This window comes from Oncorhynchus masou, chromosome 8 (genome assembly GCF_036934945.1).
Source record: "Oncorhynchus masou masou isolate Uvic2021 chromosome 8, UVic_Omas_1.1, whole genome shotgun sequence".
In the NCBI taxonomy this organism is placed as follows: Eukaryota; Metazoa; Chordata; class Actinopteri; order Salmoniformes; family Salmonidae; genus Oncorhynchus; species Oncorhynchus masou.
Window position 1 is genome coordinate 29,916,592 of NC_088219.1, and position 21,410 is coordinate 29,938,001.

The 21,410-nt window shown below is 44.4% G+C and overlaps 1 protein-coding gene across 1 annotated transcript in view; it reads right to left on the bottom strand.

The window, feature by feature from the left end:
- Nucleotides 1-356: 356 nt before the first annotated feature.
- The window catches only part of LOC135544514 (transmembrane protein 132D-like), a 46,379-nt gene continuing 25,325 nt past the window's right edge, over nucleotides 357-21,410 (bottom strand). The window contains exons 4-9 of the mRNA XM_064972185.1: nucleotides 13,851-14,031; nucleotides 12,368-12,511; nucleotides 8,294-8,502; nucleotides 7,024-7,321; nucleotides 3,857-4,048; nucleotides 357-2,708 (exon numbers count right to left, since the gene is read on the bottom strand). Of these exons, the coding sequence (XP_064828257.1) occupies nucleotides 1,242-2,708; nucleotides 3,857-4,048; nucleotides 7,024-7,321; nucleotides 8,294-8,502; nucleotides 12,368-12,511; nucleotides 13,851-14,031 (2,491 nt within the window). The 3' untranslated portion in view covers nucleotides 357-1,241. The remainder of the gene's footprint in view (nucleotides 2,709-3,856; nucleotides 4,049-7,023; nucleotides 7,322-8,293; nucleotides 8,503-12,367; nucleotides 12,512-13,850; nucleotides 14,032-21,410) is intronic.

Sequence of the window (21,410 nt, forward strand, 5' to 3'; positions counted from 1 at the left end):
GCAGGTTAGGAAAAGAGTTAGCGAAAATGCCCACCTAACCTGCTATGAAAATCACTTTGTATCAAAGTGGAGTGAAAAGTTCCTTCATTTCACAGGCCACATAGAGGGGACCTCTGCAGCAAGACCTACTCTTCTGATGCCACTGACATATTGTACTGTATGCCACATGACATCCAGAAACAAACCAAAGCTCAGGGAATCTCACAATTTCCATTGTCTTTTATAGTAATAAACAAAGTATATTTTGGACAACTTCACCCATTATTATGTGTTTTGAATATGAAAATAATCACATTATTTTAAATAAAAAGGAATAATGGTGGAAGACAATACTGATGAAATTCTGCTCCCAAACCATCCATTTGGTCCTTCATTCAGTAATTTATTGGTTCATCTCATAGGAATTGAACATCAAAACATCATTGCACAGACAGAGCACCATTCGTCTTCATTTACACATGAAATATTCCTCTCTTTTAAAATATATTGCTCTGTATTGCTCTGTGTTGAGGACAAGATTATATATATATATATATATTATTATTTTTTTTCAAATGGAAGAACTCGTTCCCCCAAGACAATTCTTGTAGCAGAGGTATTTTCATTGTTTAGTTTGTGCCAATATTCAATTCAAACTCTACATGACCATGAACTGTGTTTGCATAGCACATACAATTTGAATAAATGTCCATTCAAAAGGGTGGTCTGTATAAAATCATTTTCCAATAATATTCATAAATATTGCATTTTCTTTGACCAATTGTACAAACTCTTAAACTATTCTGTTGAGGAATCATACAAATATACAAAGGCTGGAAAGTATATAACCAACTACAAATAATGTCTTTCATATTGCAATTACCCTAACAACTGGTACAAAGTGAAATCTGAAGCTATTTTGTGGAGGAGTCATACAAATGTATAAAAGCGAAAGGAAATGAAACATTATTAAACTGCATTTAAACAGTGTAAACAATCATCTGTAGAAATATACATTTTTTACCATCCCATATTAATGAGGTCTGGTCATTCATTTGGTAATTTGGTCATGTGTGTAAATTGTTCATGTGTGTGATATAATATGTGTGACATAATATGTGTGATATAATGGAATGACAGTGTCCATACACCTATTATGTGTATACTCTACCTACACAGTTTATACACTTAAACAGGTTCAGAACACACAAATGCATGTACACGCACGCACGCACACACACACACAAAACCCATGTGGAATCTCACTTTGGCTCACACAGGGGTCTGACTACAGGCCATGGCATGTCAGGTAGGGGCCCCTGAGGCTCCCCTGCTCCCCCAGCCTGACTGGGCCAGTTAAAGTCCACTTCGTTCCTCTTCAGGGCAGCCAGGTGCTTAATGTCCAGCGTGGTGAAGGTGGTGAACTGGACCTGGTTCCTCTTGCTGGTGGGGGAGTGGAGTGGATCGCTGCAGGTGGGCTTGGGTAGGAGGGTGGCTGAACGCTGGGCAGTGGTGTCCAGGGCGGAAACCTGCTGGGAGCTGGTCCTCCTGCCCAGGGTGGCTGTCCTCTCTGGGATAGCACTCATACTCAGACTGCTCTCCAGGGCCCGGTGGGTATCTATGGAGCTGTGACTTTGCAGGCTGCAGTTGGACTCCATTGAGCGGTGGTTCTCCCGCTTGAGCGTGGAGACTTGGGGACCCGTGGTGGTTCCCAGCGACACCCAGTCATTCCTGTGCTCCTTAGGGCTGTTGGGATCAGGGTTGCCCTGGATGGGGGTCTTGTGGGCCCGGAAGCAGAGGTTATAGGAGGTGCAGTTTAGCAGGAAGGCCAGGATGGCCACCACGGAGACCCCCACCAGGACGAAGATACCGATCTCTAGGTCTGACATGGCTCTAAATGTCCTCACCAGGTCACTCTCCACCACCAGCGGTGGCTTGGACTGCTTGGGCTGCTCTTTCTGAGGTGGTGCCTCTGCTTTGGGCAGCTCTTTCTTCTGGTTTGGGTTTTCCACCAGGTTTCCCCAGTCTCTCCTCAGCCCCTGTCCTCTTCCCAGGGTTCTATCCCTGCCAGGTCTGCCAGTCATCAGAGGTTTGTCAGTGCCAGGTTTGCCCATGGTGGTGGTACTACTGTCAGTGTTGGTGGTAGTGGTGCTGATGGTGGAGATGCCACCTCCAGCCACTTCCTGAGCCCTGCTAGATGATGTGGTGGCGTCAGTCATGATGGTCTCCTGGAGGTCTGGCACAGTGCTCCTGAACGAGCGTCTGTCTCCGCCCCCCTCAGTTAGAATCTGTGGTGAGGTCACAATGTGCTCAGGCTCTCGTTGTGATGCCACGACTGCTGTGGGCTCCCATGGTAATGTCACAACAGGCTTAGGCTCTCCCTCTGACTCTGAACCATCATTGCCATACTCAGCAACAGCCCCACCAGTGTCCCCTCCGTCGGGCCTGCTGCCCATCTGGAAAGTGACCCTGAGAAGCCCATTGCCCACCACCAGCTTGCTCTTTCTCTTGGACTTCTGGCACTCCTCACAAATCCTCAGCTCTGCCTTCACCAGCGCCCCCTGACCCTCGCCCTCCGCCACCATAAAAGCTGACTGGGGGGTCCGGCGCACAGTCGCCACTCTCTCGTCCCATGAAGTCACAGTCAGGGAGTAGACGCTGCGGTCGAAGAGGTCCAGAGGAGTCACTGAGCCATCACTGAACTGGACCCAGCAGCTGACCAGTGCCTCCTAAGGACAGACAATACAGAGACTGGATCAGGAGAGGACAACGGAAAACCAAAATAGGACAAAATGCAACAATGGAATCAATATTCTCCCCAAGTTTTGTTCATCAATTTATTTCCAAATATTCCCTCTCATAAATATATCTTGTGATAATGCATAATAGTAGGTGGTAAATCAGGAGCAGAACTGATTCTGTATCTTGATCCTCAAGCAACCCAATGGTTCACAATACTACAGTTATTTAATTTCCTGCCTCAGTGTTTCGTCGGTTGGGTTGCCATTTTAGATAATCCATCTTTTTGTTGGTATCTAAGAACTGCCTCTGTTAATCTCTTTATAATTAGCTCGGCTATAGTACCACACACCACAGTCCTATCAAATCATGCTTTGAAACTCAATTTAACCACAGGGGATCAATATCAATATACAGTAGATGCATAAAAAACACTGTTTACAATAGCCACCAGAGGGCGCAATGTGGGTAATTACCCCCACCACAAGTCAGTCCAGTGACCATAGAACCAGAGAGCTGTAAACTGATATGAATGACTAAAGCAAGAGGCCTGGCCTATATTCTGAGGGGAAATACATTATGCATAGCCCAGAATTTTACATTAACACAGCCCATCACAGAAACAAATGGGCATGTGCGCGAGCTCCATTCTAATAGCTTGAGTATTGACTGGGTCAAGCTAGCGGTTCACCAGGCCCCAAGGCAGCACAGGGCTGTCATAATGCTGGCTATGAAGTATGGACAACTGCCTAATGGTTTCCCCGCTCAGTTTGGGAAGTGGTTTTGAATGGGCATACTGCCCGGCTAATGTGTGAGCTGTTAAACTGTGTGCGTGCTCCCTGCCTGACTCACAGCGTGGCCACTGTACTACAGGCCTGAGCTGTGGACACCATTAAATCACACACACAGAAATCACAGGGACAAAACATATGCTACTGGACCACCAGGTTACACTGTGAAATTACTAATTTTCCTGCCCAATATCTATGAAGGGTTTTGAGGGTACAGTTTTCTAGCAGTGCCCCAGCTTCTGAATGGCACAATGTGTTGGGGCTTGTTCTTTGGAAAAAGTATTATATTGGAAGTTCTATATTTTGCATAATAGGTTTAATACAGGTTTTATTTTACAGCTAGTTACCTGCTTGGGTTTCTGCATGACTTCCTGTGTGGTAGCCATGGCGACTATGGCCCTGTTACTCCCTGGGCTGAGCTGGAGGGACAGAGAGAGGCCAGACACCAGCTGCACTCCCAGCTCTGTCACGCTCACTTTGTCATCCAGAACCCTGACCATCCGCTCAGCCAGGATCGAGTCAGACAGAGGAGACATCACCTGCAACATCATACACACACATTAGTATACAAACAGACACATACAGTGCCTTCAGAAAGTATTCAAAACCTTGACTTTTTCCACATTTTGTTGAATTACCAATTGGGATTCAATTAGGCCACTGAGGAACATTCAATGTTGTCTTGGTAAGCAACGGCAGTGTATATTTGGCCTCAGGTTTTAGGTTATTGTCCTGCTGAAAGGTGAATTTGTCTCCCAGTGTCTGTTAGAAAGCAGACTGTACCAGGTTCTCTCTAGGATTTGGCTTGTGCTTATCCCTCTAGTGGTGTGGGGGCTGTGCTTTGGCAAAGTGGGTGGGGTTATATCCTTCCTGTTTGGCAGTGTCCGGGGGTGTCCTCAGATGGGGCCACAGTGTCTCCTGACCCCTCCTGTCTCAGCCTCCAGTATTTATGCTGCAGTAGTATGTGTGTCGTGGGGCTAGGGTCAGTTTGTTATATCTGGAGTACTTATCCTGTCCTATTCGGTGTCCTGTGTGAATTTAAGTGTGCTCTCTCTAATTCTCCCTTTCTCTCTTTCTTTCTCTCTCTCGGAGGACCTGAGCCCTAGGACCATGCCTCAGGACTACCTGACATGATGATTCCTTGCTGTCCCCAGTCCACCTGGCCGTGCTGCTGCTCCAGTTTCAACTGTTCTGCCTTATTATTATTGGACCATGCTGGTCATTTATGAACATTTTAACATCTTGGCCATGTTCTGTTATAATCTCCACCCGGCACAGCCAGAAGAGGACTGGCCACCCCACATAGCCTGGTTCCTCTCTAGGTTTCTTCCTAGGTTTTGGCCTTTCTAGGGAGTTTTTCCTAGCCACCGTGCTTCTACACCTGCATTGCTTGCTGTTTGGGGTTTTAGGCTGGGTTTCTGTACAGCACTTTGAGATATCATCTGATGTACGAAGGGGTATATAAATACATTTGATTTGATTTAGCTCTATTACGTTTCTTTTTATGATAAAAAAAATCCCTAGTTCTTGTCGATGACAAGCATTCCCATAACATGATGCAGCCACCACCCTGAAGAGTGGTACTCAGTGATGTGTTGTGTTTACCCCAAACATAACACATTGTATTCAGAACATAAAGTTGCCACATATGTTGAAGTTTTACTTTGGTGCCTTATTGCAAACAGTATGCATGTTTTGGAATATGTTTTTGATATACAGGCTTCCTTGGTTTCACTCTGTCATTTAGGTTAGTATTGTGGAGTAACTACAATGTTGTTGATCCATCCATCACCATTGGCTTCTCTGGCAACGGAGTTAGGAAGGACGTCTCTATTTTTGTAGTGACTGGGTGTATTTATAGACCATCCAAATTGTAATGAATAACTTCACCATTGAGGGACCTTATAGATAATTGTATGTGTTGGGCACAGAGATGAGGTAGTCATTCAAAATTCAAGTTAATAGGATCGGACCCTTTTTTCAATTTTCGCCTAAAATGACATACCCAAATCTAATTGCCTGTAGCTCAGGACCTGAAGCAAGGATATGCATATTCTTGACACCATTTGAAAGGAAATACTTTGAAGTTTGTGGAAATGTGAAATGAATGTAGGAGAATATAATACATTAGATCTAGTAAAAGATAATACAAATAATTTTAAAAATATATTTTTGTATCATCTTTGAAATGCAAGAGAAAGGCCTCAATGTATTATTCCAGCTTTGGCGCAATTTAGATTTTGGACACTAGATGGCAGCAGTGTATGTGCAACGTGTTAGACTGATCCAATGCACCATTGTATTTCTGTTCAAAATGTTGTATCATGTCTGCCCAAATGTGCATAATTGGTTTATTAATACATTTTCAAGTTCACAACTGTGCACTCTCATCAAACAATAGCAAGCTATTATTTCACTGTAATAGCTACTGTAAACTAGACAGTGCAGTAAGATTAACAATAATTTAAGATTTCTGCCCATATCAGATGTGTCTATGTCCTGGGAAATGTTCTTGTTACTTACAAATCAAATCAAATTGTATAAGCCACATGCGCCAAATACAACAGGTGGAGACCTTACAATGAAATGTTCACTTACGAGCCCCTAACCAACAATGCAGTTTAAAAAATGCGTAAAGGAATAAGAAATAAAAGTAACATGTAATTAATGAGCAGCAGTAAAATAACAATAGTGAGACTATATACAGGCCCCCTTGTATATAGTCTCACTATTGTTATTTTACTGCTGCTCATATTGGTACAGAGTCAATGAGAGGGGGCACCGGTTAGTTGAGGTAATATGTACATGTAGGTAGAGTTATTAAAGTGGCTATGCATAGATGATGATAACAGAGAGGAGCAGTGGTATAAAAGAGAGGGGGGGGGGCAATGCAAATAGTCTGGGTAGCCATTTGAATAGATGTTCAGGAGTCTTATGGCTTGGGGGTAGAAGCTGTTTAGAAGCCTCTTGGACCAAGACATGGCGCTCTGGTACCACTTGCTGTGTGGTAGCAGAGAGAACAGTCTATGACTTGGGTAGCTGGAGTCTTTGACAATTTTTTTCGGCCTTCCTCTGACACCAAGGTCCTGGATTGCACAACACTCTGTAGTGCCTCTGTAGTGCCTTGCGGCCAGGGGCCGAGCAGTTGCTATACCAGGCAGTGATGCAACCAGTCAGGATGCTGTCGACGGTGCAGCTGTAGAACCTTTTGAGGCTTTGAGGACCCATACCAAATCTTGTCAGTCTCACCTCATGCTAATGACATTAGCGCACGTTGGTTCAACCGTCCCGCGCGGGGACATTTCAGCTTTTCATTTTAATAGAATGTGTAATAATAAAAAAAAAAACATAATTCCACTTCGACATTACGGGGTATTATGTGTGGGCCAGTGACAGAAAATCTCAATAGAATCCATTTTAAAGGCAGGCTGTAACACACCAAAATGTGGACAAAATCAAGGGTTTGAATACCTTCTGAAGGCATTGTATGTACACATGCATACAAACACATTACCTGAAGTGTTGTGGTCCCTGCAGCGCGTCCCTGCAGTACAGTCCCAGCCTGTAGTCTGGCTATAGCTGGGTCTCTCACCCTGAAAGAGTAACGCACCAGCCTGGTGACATCCACCTGCCAGTCTGTCCCCAGGAAACTCTCCAAAGCCCCCCCCACTTTCCCTGTCATGGGGTCTGGAGCTGGGTCCGACGGCTCAGCTACAAAGGGTGTGAGCACCCTAACCACAGTGTGTTGGTACTGTAGCATGCAGCCCCTGCCCTTCCTCATCTCCTCCTCTTCCTCACTGTCCCAGCTGGTCCTGAGACACACACACAGAGACACAGGGGATTTACTGCTATGACCAGAGTACAAGACAAGACAAAACATAATTTTATAAATTGTGTAAACCGGGTAGTTTTGATACTGGGTGCTAATTAGCTCAACCCAACCACCCACCCGTGTGTATATGAGACGATATTAGCCATATATCACACCCCTTAGTGCCTCATTGCTTAAGTATACTTAAACCAAGAACTGACAGACGTCTTCAAAAAATAACTGAGGGTTAAATGGACTTGGGTAGCTGGCTCTGAAACCACCCATAACCATGTTAAGATATCTCCAGAGAAAAACAACAGCACCCTACACAATCCATCCATCCACGTCAGTGTATTGAGTGAGAACCAGGCAGCGGTACGACACTCAGTATTGAGAGAGACCCTACTGACCTGTTTTCTGAGAGCAAGTCTATACAGTCCCATCTACAGGGCATAACACACTTATGTAACTAACAGTGATGTGATTATAGTTGATTATTATAGAGTCTCTCTGTAATATGCATTAGGCAAGGCTGGTAAGCTGGGGGATTTCCATTCCGTACCCTCTCTGTCATAGTACTTACTGCACTGCTTGCATTTATGAATTCATCTATCTGTCTGAACAGCACAGCTCTAGTTTATGAGGCTGGTAAACAAACACTATTTTGTGGTTTAGGGGTTTAGGATTCTGGGTATAGCTCTGTGAAATCCTACTTACATTTAATGTTCTTTGATTTCATCCTTTGTCACTATGCAGTGGGTCACTACCAGTAGCTCTTGTGATGATTTTTTATGACGTTTGTACAACTCACAATTTATTAAATCCTTCTTTAAAATGTAATGAAAGCCAAACTCAGGCAGGTCATGGCATCAGCGCTCCCATTCTGTACTATGGCTTTAAAAAATAGCATTGACCGAGACGAAAGCTCTACTGACATCGATATGTGGAGAGTTGTAAACAAACAAAACCATACCTCTTGTTGCCAGCGGCCACCGGGACCCTCCAGCCCTTGATCTGGCTGAGCTCGGGGTCAGCCACGTCGATGACCAGAGGGAGGCGGGGCATCCACACACTCATCTCCAGCTGGGCGCTCAGGTAGCTGTAGGTGAAGTTGAGCACCATCCTCATCCTCCCCCTCGTCTCCTTCCCATTCACAAACACATAGTCACATCGATCCGACACCTGGGGGAGGGGGGGGGTTGAGTTAAAGAACACAACCTCTCCATGTGGAGTTATTTTAGTGGTTAGCAAGCGTTCTATCAAACGTGAGGTCCCTGTGCCCATAGTCACATACTGTAGGCTTATCCATCTAAGTGCCGAGAGAGAGAAGAGAGAAAGAGCATGCTGTGGAACCATCTTTACTGTACCTGTGTTTATGTGTATAGAAATGTATCCATGCTCGGGGATCATCCTTTATCCTGACCCAGTGAGGTGCTTTACTCTAAGAGGGGTCACTGATCGGGAAGAGAGAGTGATATGAAAGAAACTGGATAAAGTTCCAGGGCTTACCTTGAAAAGACTCTCTTTCTCTCGTGTTTGGTGCATGCTGGGAATTGTGTGAGTGAGTGCGAGTGTTGTGTAGAGTTTCTTTTCTTCCTATGTATTTTATTAAGGTTATCATTATTTTTATTTAGTTGTTGTGGTAGAATTAAGTATATTGTGTTTCGTGTCAAAATTACCCTGGTTTTGGCGGGGATGGCGACCCCACAGCTTTAGGCTTTTTTGGCGGGGATGACTACGACACAGCTTTAGGTGTGTTACTGAAGCTACTGTCCCTGTGGAGGAGTTTCTGGTCGCCGTAGGAGATGAGAATGTTGCTTATGCGTCATGGATGAATAAAGCCGTGGTGGTCAAGTATGACTACAGATTGTATATGGCTCATGCTAGTCAGTTAAGAACAAATTCTTATTTTCAATGACAGCCTAGAAACAGTTAACTGCCTGTTCAGGGGCAGAACGACAGATTTGTACCTTGTCAGCTCGGGGGTTTGAACTTGCAACCTTCCGGTTACTAGTCCAACGCTCTAACCACTAGGCTACACTGCCGCCCCACAAGCACCTGTTGCTGAGGAACATGTTGTCCTGTTGAGGGCACGGAGTTGCAACTTGTACCAGAGGGAAATGTTATGCAGCAGAAAAATATTGCTGTAGAAGGTAAGGATGGATCTGAAGAGCCATTTTCTCAGACTGGTGAGGAGGTGCCCAGTATGAGTGCTGGGGTACAGGAGGGGGTGCAGGTGGGGCTAGTCTCCCAGGTAGTGGAGGAGATGCCTGGTACGAGTGATTGGGTGCAAGTGGGGAGTATTGAGAGGGATGTGGTAGAAGGGAGTCAGTGGTCTGTGGCCTCAGTTAAGGAGGATCAGGAGAAGGATATGGATATCTCTCTTGATATGATAGCAGCTGGTCCACAACTCGATTTAAAAACTAGTGGAGGTAAATGGGTTCCTGGATCAGACTGGATCAGACTTTTAGGAAATCTGTCAAAATGGCAGATTTGTTTTGACATTGATACGTTTGTGAGGTCAGCTGTGATGTTACAGAAGACGGTGGGGTTAGACCAGTTGAACGTGAAGAAGCATTTTCACTTGAGGAAATGTGTTACTGCTGTCACAGCAGCAAAAGGTAGTGGGAAAACAATAGAAAATTAAAACGATGATCATGCCTCATAGGGTGTCTATTTTCTCTTTGGTTTCTTCTGCATTTCCTTTCTCTTTTCTATATGGAGGTACTAAGGAAAGGTTCTCTCAATATTAATGGGGGCAGGGACAGGAATAAGAGGGCTTGGGTCTTAGAAGTAATGAAACAGAAAAGGCTTAATGTAGTTTTTCTACAGGAGACACAGTGATGAGGCTAATGAGGTTGACTGGGGTATGTGGTTGGAGGGGCGGCATGCACTCAGTCATGGTACTAATTTCAGTGCTGGGGTGGCAATTTTGTTTTCCTCAGGCTAAGGGGTGAATGTGGTATCTACAACAGAGATTGTCAAGGGATGGGTTTTATTGGTCAAGGTGGATGTTATGTTTTTTTTAATTTGTTTTTTAATGTTTATGCTCCTAATGAGGGTACAGGGCGTATTGCTGTATTTGATCAAATAAAGGAAACCTTAAGACAGTGTGACCAAGAGGGGTGCATGGTTTTAGGGGGGGGACTGGAATTGTACAGTAGATTTTACTGTTGACCGCACTGCTGAAGAACCTCACCTGCAGTCAGCAACTTGCCTGTCTGGTCTATTAACTGAGTTTGAGCTTTCTGATGTGTAGAGAGTAAGGAATGCAAAAGTTAGGCAGTACACATGGCTAAAAGTTAATGAAGCAACCTTGTGTCATTGCAGCAAGGTTAGACAGGTTGTATGTATCTGATCACTACTGTAGTAGGGTTGGAAGGTTAGACAGGTTGTATGTATCTGATCACTACTGTTATAGGGTTGGAAGGTGTGACATTACTCCTGTGGGTTTCTCTGATCACCATATTGTTACTGTTGATATTCACTTGTCCTGTCCACTAAGGTCATCATATTACTGGTATTTTAATGTTAAGTTGTTACATGATGTCATGTTTTGGGAGGGTGTATTGGTGAAAGTGTGTGCCAGACTGTCAATGTGGGAATGGTTGCTACCCCAGCTGTCTTATAGGGGAAGGGTACTGGTAGCTAATAATCTTGCTGCCTCTACCCTGTGGCACAGACTAATGATTTTACAGCCACCGGGGGGGTCTGATACAAGAGCTTCAGAGGACCCTTGTCAATTTCTTCTGGTCTGGACAACATTGGATTAAAGCTTTAGCCCTGAACTTGCCACTGCACGAGGGTGGGCAAGGTTTGGTGGACATTTCTTCCAGGATCATGGCTTTCTGTCTTCAAGCAGCCCAGAGACTGTTGTACTGTGACGGTTCTAGCTGGGTCGACACAGCCTACACATTGATGAGGAGAGCGGGCTGTTTGGGCTAAGACAAGCACCTTTTCCTCTTATAGCGGGAGGGGGGTGATTTGCCTGGCCTGACTCCATTTTATGAGTATATTATGCAGGCTTGGAGAGTTCTTGTCAAGTCCCGTAGGCCTGCACGCCACCAGGAATGTGGCATTTTGAAGAGCCTCTTTCACAAACTGCCTAATGAAGAGAGGACAGCTGACCTCCAATGGAGGATAATACATGGAGCCATAGCCACCAATATGCATCTGGTACACCTGCATCCTACTGTTGAGGAAGGGTGTCCTTTATGCATCTGGTACACCTGGATCCTACTGTTGGGGAAGGGTGTCCTTTATGCATCTGGTACACCTGGATCCTACTGTTGGGGAAGGGTTTCCTTTATGCATCTGGTATACCTGGATCCTACTGTTGGGGAAGGGTTTCCTTTATGCATCTGGTATACCTGGATCCGACAGTTGGGGAAGGGTTTCCTTTATGCATCTGGTATACCTGGATCCGACAGTTGGGGAAGGGTTTCCTTTATGCATCTGGTATACCTGGATCCTACTGTTGGGGAAGGGTTTCCTTTATGCATCTGGTATACTTGGATCCTACTGTTGGGGAAGGGTTTCCTTTATGCATCTGATATACCTGGATCCAACAGTTGGGGAAGGGTGTCCTTTCTGTGCTGGGTCTGAAACTCTGGCACATTGTTTTTACTGTGTCCCAGATTGGTCGGGATGATTGACCTGATCACTTCTTGGTTCTCAGCTTTGGGAGAGGTTTTCTTTTCCCAACTGTTTATATTTGGTCTAAAGTACAGGTTTAGTCGAAGGGGTGTAGTTATTTTGCTTAATTATGTGTTAGGGGCAGCTAAATTAGCAATATGGAAGACCCGAATGAACAGTATTTGGGGACAGCCTATTACTGGTTAACAATATTGATCTGTTTATGAGTATATGGGGTATTCAGAGTCTGTTGTGTTTAGTTACTGTGGAGGAGGATTTGGTGTTGTTTTTAATTGATGTGTAACTATGGTTTTGTATGAGTTTTTATTGTGTTGTGGGTGCCCATACCCAACTTGTTATCTTGCAACACAGGGAGACAGTCAATATTGAAAAAGGGGTTCCAATGCTGTACCTTCAGCACGTTTTCATCAGTGGACCTGCAGTTGGTGTAGTTGGTGACATCAGTGACGGAGCCGTCAGCCTCCACAGCCAGAGTCCTGACTGGGACAGACACCTTCTTAGCAGTCAGAACAGCTGTGTTCAGCACATCACTGTCCTACAAGGGGGCAAGACAGGACACAGCGACCGTGTGAGGCAGGCAGGCAGATTATCATACAAATACATACACAAACTGGCATGTACTGTACATACACATGCATGCACCAATGCATGCCCACACACAATCACATGCACACACATTACCTTGTACTGTTTATTGTGTTTAACTGCTAGGTATAACTTCTCAAAATGAAAAGACAAGTCAACGTTGATCCACGACTGATGAACTCTCTCTTGTAGCTCCAATCTCTCTTGTAGCACCTCTCTTTGAACATTGGTTCAAAACAGTTTTCTGGCCGTGATGCTCTCTAATAAAATGTCTTCCTAATCTAGGAGTTGTAGGGGTGGATACAGTGGCTGAAGACTGTATGCCCTGGCCTGGTGTAGATTTAACTGAAGCACTCGACAGATGTTGCAGGGCAGCCTGTCAGCTGTTCTAAACTCAGCAGCACAGCACAACAGCTGCTGACCGCAATTCAGAAAGGACAAGCTCTAGTTCTGCCTCTGAAAGTCACCCAAACCTAACTGACTATTGGTACAAACCTACTGTACTGAAGCAATTCAATGGGATTTGTGGCACAAACACTGCTGTGAATGTGTAAAGTACTCACAAACCTAATGGAAGTGTGCTTGATTTCGGTCACAAGTTTGCAGGTGGTATTAGCGTCTTCTGACAATCCAGATCTGTACTTAGTACATACTTAGGGAGACATTTTATAAATCAATATGCATTGTGGCTTCATTAAAAAGATGGTCCATTCCTACCTATGGGAGCCGTTTGATCCTCTCAATGAACGTCAACTTCATTAACACTGACTGAGGGAGAGTGTGACCAGGGACAGAATTGATCAAAGCTAGAGGCCAAGGGAGCTGGCACTCAGTCGGTCAACAATGAACACCCCCCCCCCCCCGACATCCCCTGTCCAGGGCTCTCCCAATCATTTACACACACGCTTTATTGTTCCTTTATCGCCATCATAAAACATCAAACCCGATGAGAGAACAATAGAGGTAAAATGATGGTACACCCAGCCTACACTTAGTTGCATGTCCAGGGGAGTTTAATTCAACTCACAGTTAAGCTGCAGGGATAATACAGTGGTGGTGTTACTGTTAATGCAGCTGCTGCTGTGCCATACAAACTGGCATACACAAAGATATGCATGCACACATAGTAATAAAATGCCACACATGCACGCACGCACTCAAGCACACACATGAGCATGCACACACACACACACATTACACCGGTTGTATTCAGCGCATGTGACAAATAAAATGTGATTTGACACACACACACACACACACACACACACACACACACACACACTCCTCACCATGACCAGTGGTGCCAGACCCACGTAGTCTCTCTGAGTGGTATAGATCCTCATGATGCCGACATCCTTGATGTTTCCTGTCTCAAAACGCCATGTGATCATCTGGCTCTCTGATTGTTGATCAGTCAACTCCTTGGTCTCAAAGTCAAGCTGCAATACCTCCAACAGACCCCTGACAATCCTGGAAGAGAGTTACAGTCCCGTTCTGCATTCTAATGATTTTCACAAAATCATATTCAATACAATGTTTCACAGCTCATGAATGGACATGAATGCTGCAATCAACAAGATCTAACATGCATATTCAAAGTCCCAGTGATATTATGAAAACGATCCTGGTTTAATCTACACTTTGGTTATACTGTAGTTTAGGTAAGTGTTGACAGTCATAGTTTGGGTATCATAGTTGTTCATGTTCCTCCAACCTAGCAGATGTCAACATCACTTCAATGGTCATACTATTGAGCTATTTGATTTAGAATTTTAGGACCCCTGTATGTATAAAATAATAATTAGAAAAAAAGATACAAATATTTAACTTTACCTTTACTACGATAGCCCATATTCAATGTGTTGCTAACATATTCACAAATGTCAAAATAGAGTTTGAAGTGTCTGTCCTATATCTCGGAGTTATAAGAAAGCTTAGGAAATATATTTTATTTGGGACACATATTTATCCCCTTTTTTTGTTGGTATAAAACTACTTCCATACTCCCGGTACCGGGTTACCTTCAGACGAGTCCCGGAGAATAGCATCGTGTTCGTGAGAGTCTCGTCTTTCCATAGAGTGATCATGTTAGCCTTAAGGCAAAATCACAAAGCTACAGACGTTTTTGTGAGAAGACCGATTTTCGGAACGTCTCCTGGTCTGACAAACAGCAGAGTATCTAAAGGCGGATGTGGTGGATTGAGATGCAGCCCATTAAAAAAAAACTGATATCTCCTTCTTAAACGGATGGATTTTGACGGCCGCACTGGTAACTCAATCGACTCCTAAGGATTTTTAAACCAGTCAGAGCCTTGACATCATCTCTAATGCTCAGATAGGACCTCTAGATAGCTTTGCTCAACATTCAATTCTTTCTCAATAAAAGGGATTGGACAGGAGTCTTGGTGGTTCATTGGGACCATTTTCACCATGATTTCACTCAATTACTACTAGACAGGAATAGAGGAGAAAAGAAGTGTACATTTTCCCTCTGAGGGCTTTGGTGGTCACAGCCTGTATAGCTTCCTATCATCAGTTCCAGAGTGGATGCATGGGGGGGACGACCTCTGTCCACCCGCCTGGGTGTTCACTGGTTATTCTCTAGTTAATACAGCTGCTGGGACTTGGAATATCTGGGCTCCTAATCTTCCCTGGAGCAAGCCGGCCAGTGCTTAAGCCCGGATAACGCACTGATGATTACTGATGATTACAGATAAGTGGGTCGGACGGGCGGCACGCTGAGCCGGGTTGGAAAGTGTGTGTATGTGTGTCTGAGTCTGAGAGCAAGTGCTGGGAGGTTGCTGGGCAGAGGTCTGTTTTGCCATCTGGATCAGGTAGTGCTGTGATAGCAGCATGTTCCTTGTTGACGGTACATTTTTGATAATGTGACACGTGATGCTGTGTGATGCTGTCCTCTAAAGGCAACATGTCCAGTCCATCAATAAATACTGTAGATTTGATGCTTTACACATCCACGTTACCTGGCCTGTTACAATTCTACATGTGTCCATGAGAAAAAATTAAGTGTCATATACAGTTATGGTGCCAACTTCTCAGAATGTTTTCAATTAAATACATACATGAATAATACAGCAACTCAAATCTATTGGCAGCAGTGACTTGTGTACATCACTTGAGTACATAGATCAAATGCCTTTAATGACAAAATAACAATTGACAAATGGACATGAGTTGTCACTAACAAAATGTGTCTGATATAAAGATGGGGGATGACAAGATCACATAATGAAGAGACATTCTAAACCAGGGGTATTCAACTCCTACCCTACGAGAGTGGTTCCCAAACTCTTTAGTCCTTGTACCCCTTCAAACATTCAACCTCCAGCTGTGTACTCTCTTTTTTTGTTGCCATCATTTAAACCCTGCCACACACACACACTATTCGATGTTGCTCTTTATTTAGCCATCTTACATATAAAACCGTATTTGTCCATCAAAAATTGTGAATAACTCACCACAGGTTAATGAGAAGGGTGTCCTTTAAATGATGCACATAACGCTGCAATGTTGGGTTGTATTGTGGAGACAGTCTCAGTCTTAAATCATTTTCCACACAGTCTGTGCCTGTATTTAGTTGTCATGCTAGTGAGGGCCGAGAATCCAATCTCAAATAGGTATGTGGTTGCAAAGGGCATCAGTGTCATTTGCCAAGGCAAGAAACTCTGAGTGCAGCCCTATCCAGAAATCTGGCATTGGCTTCTGATTAAATTACATTTTCACAGAACTGCTTATTGCAATTTCAATGAGGATCTCTTGTTCAGATATCGGTAAGTGTAGGCAGGGCATGAAAGGGATAACGAATCCAGTATTTTGTGTCGTCCGTTTCGGGAAAATACCTGCGTAATTGCATACTCAGCTCACTCAGGTACTTCGCTATATCACATTTGACATTGTCCGTAAGCTTGAGTTCATTTGCACACTAAAAATCATACAAAGAAGGAAAGACGTGTGTGTTGTCCAAGTTCATGCAGACAGAAAGAGCTCCAACTCCTTAATCATAGCTTCAATGTTGTCCTGCACATTGATTGTAGTTATGGCATCGCGCCAACAGAAACAAACATCTTTCAAACATCATCTGGTAAGAAGAGGGGCGGGGGCGTATGCCTTATGGCTAACAAGACGTGGTGTGATCACAGAAGCATACAGGAACTCAAATCCTTCTGTTCACCTGATTTAGAATTCCTCACAATCAAATGTCGACCGCATTATCTACCAAGAGAATTCTCTTCGATTATAATCACAGCCGTATACATTCCCCCCCTAGCAGACACATCGATGGGTCTGAACGAACTTTATTTGACTCTTTGCAAACTGGAATCCATACATCCTGAGGCTGCATTCATTGTAGCTGGGGATTTTAACAAGGCCAATCTGAAAACAAGACTCCCTAAATTGTATCAGCATATCGATTGCGCAACCAGGGCTGGCAAAACCTTGGATCATTGTTATTCTAACTTCCGCGACGCATATAAGGCCCTGCCCCACCCTCCTTTCGGAAAAGCTGACCACGACTCCATTTTGCTGATCCCTGCCTACAGACAGAAACTAAAACAAGAAGCTCCCACGCTGAGGTCTGTCCAACGCTGGTCCGACCAAGCTGATTCCACACTCCAAGACTGCTTCCATCACGTGGACTGGGATATGTTTCGTATTGCGTCAGACAACAACATTGACGAATACGCTGATTCGGTGTGCGAGTTCATTAGAACGTGCGCTGAAGATGTCGTTCCCATAGCAACAATTAAAACATTCCCAAACCAGAAACCATGGATTGATGGCAGCATTCAGGTGAAACTGAAAGCGCAAACCACTGCTTTTAATCAGGGCAAGGTGACTGGAAACATGACCGAATACAAACAGTGCAGCTATTCCCTCCGCAAGGCTATCAAAGAAGCTAAGCGTCAGTATAGAGACAAAGTAAAATCTCAATTCAACGGCTCAGACACAAGAGGTATGTGGCAGGGTCTACAGTCAATCACGGACTACAAGAAGAAAACCAGCCCAGTCACGGACCAGGATGTCTTGCTCCCAGGTAGACTAAATAACTTTTTTGCCTGCTTTGAGGACAATACAGTGCCACTGACACGGCCTGCAACGAGAACATGCGGACTCTCCTTCACTGCAGCCGAGGTGAATAAAACATTTAAACGTGTTAACCCTCGCAAGGCTGCAGGCCCAGACGGCATCCCCAGCCGCGCCCTCAGAGCATGCGCAGACCAGCTGGCTGGTGTGTTTACGGACATATTCAATCAATCCCTATACCAGTCTGCTGTTCCCACATGCTTCAAGAGGGCCACCAATGTTCCTGTTCCCAAGAAAGCTAAGGTAACTGAGCTAAACGACTACCGCCCCGTAGCACTCACTTCAGTCATCATGAAGTGCTTTGAGAGACTAGTCAAGGACCATATCACCTCCACCCTACCTGACACCCTAGACCCACTCCAAATTGCTTACCGCCCAAATAGGTCCACAGACGATGCAATCTCAACCACACTGCACACTGCCCTAACCCATCTGGACAAGAGGAATACCTATGTGAGAATGCTGTTCATCGACTACAGCTCGGCATTTAACACCATAGTACCCTCCAAGCTCGTCATCAAGCTCGAGACCCTGGGTCTCGACCCCGCCCTGTGCAACTGGGTACTGGACTTCCTGACGGGCCGCCCCCAGGTGGTGAGGGTAGGCAACAACATCTCCACCCCGCTGATCCTCAACACTGGGGCCCCACAAGGGTGCGTTCTGAGCCCTCTCCTGTACTCCCTGTTCACCCACGACTGCGTGGCCACGCACGCCTCCAACTCAATCATCAAGTTTGCGGACGACACAACAGTGGTAGGCTTGATTACCAACAACGACGAGACGGCCTACAGGGAGGAGGTGAAGGCCCTCGGAGTGTGGTGTCAGGAAAATAACCTCACACTCAACAAAACTAAGGAGATGGTTGTGGACTTCAGGAAACAGCAGAGGGAACACCCCCCTATCCACATCGATGGAACAGTAGTGGAGAGGGTAGTAAGTTTTAAGTTCCTCGGCATACACATCACAGACAAACTGAATTGGTCCACCCACACAGACAGCATCGTGAAGAAGGCTTAGCAGCGCCTCTTCAACCTCAGGAGGCTGAAGAAATTCGGCTTGTCACCAAAAGCACTCACAAACTTCTACAGATGCACAATTGAGAGCATCCTGGCGGGCTGTATCACCGCCTGGTACGGCAACTGCTTCGCCCACAACCGTAAGGCTCTCCAGAGGGTAGTGAGGTCTGCACAATGCATCACCGGGGGCAAACTACCTGCCCTCCAGGACACCTACACCACCCGATGTTACAAGAAGGCCATAAACAACCACCCGAGCCACTGCCTGTTCACCCCGCTATCATCCAGAAGGCGAGGTCAGCACAGGTGCATCAAAGCTGGGACCGAGAGACTGAAAAACAGCTTCTATCTCAAGGCCATCAGACTGTTAAACAGCAACCACTAACATTGAGTGGCTGCTGCCAACACACTGACTCAACTCCAGCCACTTTAATAATGGGAATTGATGGGAAATTATGTAAAATATATCACTAGCCACTTTAAACAATGCAACTAATATAATGTTTACATTATACATCTCATATGTATACGTATATACTGTACTCTATATCATCTACTGCATCTTTATGTAACACATGTATCACTAGCCACTTTAACTATGCCACTTTGTTTACATACTCATCTCATATGTATATACTGTACTCGATACCATCTACTGTATCTTGCCTATGCTGCTCTGTACCATCACTCATTCATATATCTTTATGTACATATTCTTTATCCCCTTATACACACAAGTGTAAGACAGTAGTTTTGGAATTGTTAGTTAGATTACTTGTTGGTTATTACTGCATTGTCGGAACTTGAAGCACAAGCATTTCGCTACACTCGCATTAAGATCTGCTAACCATGTGTATGTGACAAATAAAATTTGATTTGATTTGATTTGGAGAGTCCCTGTAATCCTAGATTCAGATCACGCAGGTGAAAATAATCACGCAGATAGGCCAGTCGTGTGAGAAACTTGTCATCATGCAAGCGGTCAGACAAGTGAAAATTATGGTCAGTAAAGAAAACTTTAAGCTTGTCACTCAATTACAAAAAAAAATGTCAATTCTTTGACACTTGATAACCAGCACGTTGTAAAAGCATCACATGGTCGCTGCCCATATCATTGCATAATGCAGAAAATACACGAGAGTTCAGGGGTCTTGCTTTAACAAAGATAACAATTTTCACTGTAGTATCTTTCAAGCTGTCAGGCATTCCATTTGCAGCAAGAGCCTCTCAGTGGATGCTGCAGGGTACCCAAGTGGCGTCGGGAGCAACTGCTTGCACACGCGTTACTACTATACTATGTCTCCCTGTCATGGCTTTTGCGCCATCAGTACAGATACCAACACATCTTGACCACCAAAGTCAATTTGATGTCACAAAGCTGTCCAGTACTTTAAAAATATCCTCTCATGTTGTCCTCCTTAATTGACCCCCCATAAACGTAACGGACATATACCAGGAGCTGTGCCAGGCCCGCCACATCTATTGATTCATCCAGTTGTAACACATATAATTCACTGGCATGTACGTGAAGCAGTAATTGTTTCAAAACATATCCTGCCAAGTCACTGATGCGTCATGAAACAGTGTTGTTTGATGAAGTAATTGTCTGTATAGTTTTTTGGGTCTTTTCCCCCGGCATTGTCCCAGCCATATTTGTGGCAGCAGGAAGAATTATGTCCTCCACAATAGTATGGGGCTTGACTGTCCTAGCCACTCGGTAGCTCACCATATAAGACGCTTCTAGCCCTTTCTTATTAATGGTATCTGTTGCTTTTAAAAGTCTTTATTCTCGCTCAAAAAACTCCTGTCGCTTATTTTTCCAGTTGTCATGTTTAGTTTCTAAAATGTCTGCGCAAGAGTGAAGGTTTACTGTGAGAGAGTAACGGTTAATATGATTGGATGTTAATTATTTGACTAGGCTACCTGTATTTGACATTGTGTTGCTATTTCGCTAAACACTAGATGGTTACATTTTATTTTTGGCAGTGAAACTAGGCTAATCAGGCAAGAAAAAAAAACACAAATATATAGCCCCGTTGGAAAATATAAATGTACTGTTTGAAAATGTGAAGAGAAAAATAAATCACATTTTTAAAATGTATTCGTACACCCGACAGCATTGCGCGTACCCCTGGGAATACCTGCCCTACGAGGTCCAGAGCCTGCTAATTTTGTGTTCTACCTGATAATGAATTGCACCTACCTGGTATCCCAGATCTAAAGAAGGCCCCGATTAGAGGGAAACAATGAAAAAATGCAGTGGAACAGGCTTCGAGGTCCAGAGTTGAGTTTGAGGGTTTTAAAGTGTTCATATTAACCCAGTTGATCCCTCCCCCACTGTGGTAGACAGCAGGAATACTAACGTTCTTACTGATGTCATCATCATCATCTCAGAGGATTACAAACAACTGTTTTGCATTGTCAACTACTGTATGTTATTCCTTGTAGTTATAGGGCTGGTTTCCCAGGTAAAAGGTTAGTCGTATAGTCTATTTCAATTAATATTGTTCATTGGGGAGTGCTTTTTTAGTCAGCACTAGGCTTGATCTCTGTCCGGGAAACCAGTGCACATTGCATGAGATTATAACTAGGGCCCAGAATTCCATCCTGACCACATGACCTCACCTGACCAGGGAAATCACCGGGTCTCATAATAATATATCGAATGTAAATCAGGGGAATTACTACCTAAAGCAAATAACTATGTCACATATACTGTATCTGTTAAAA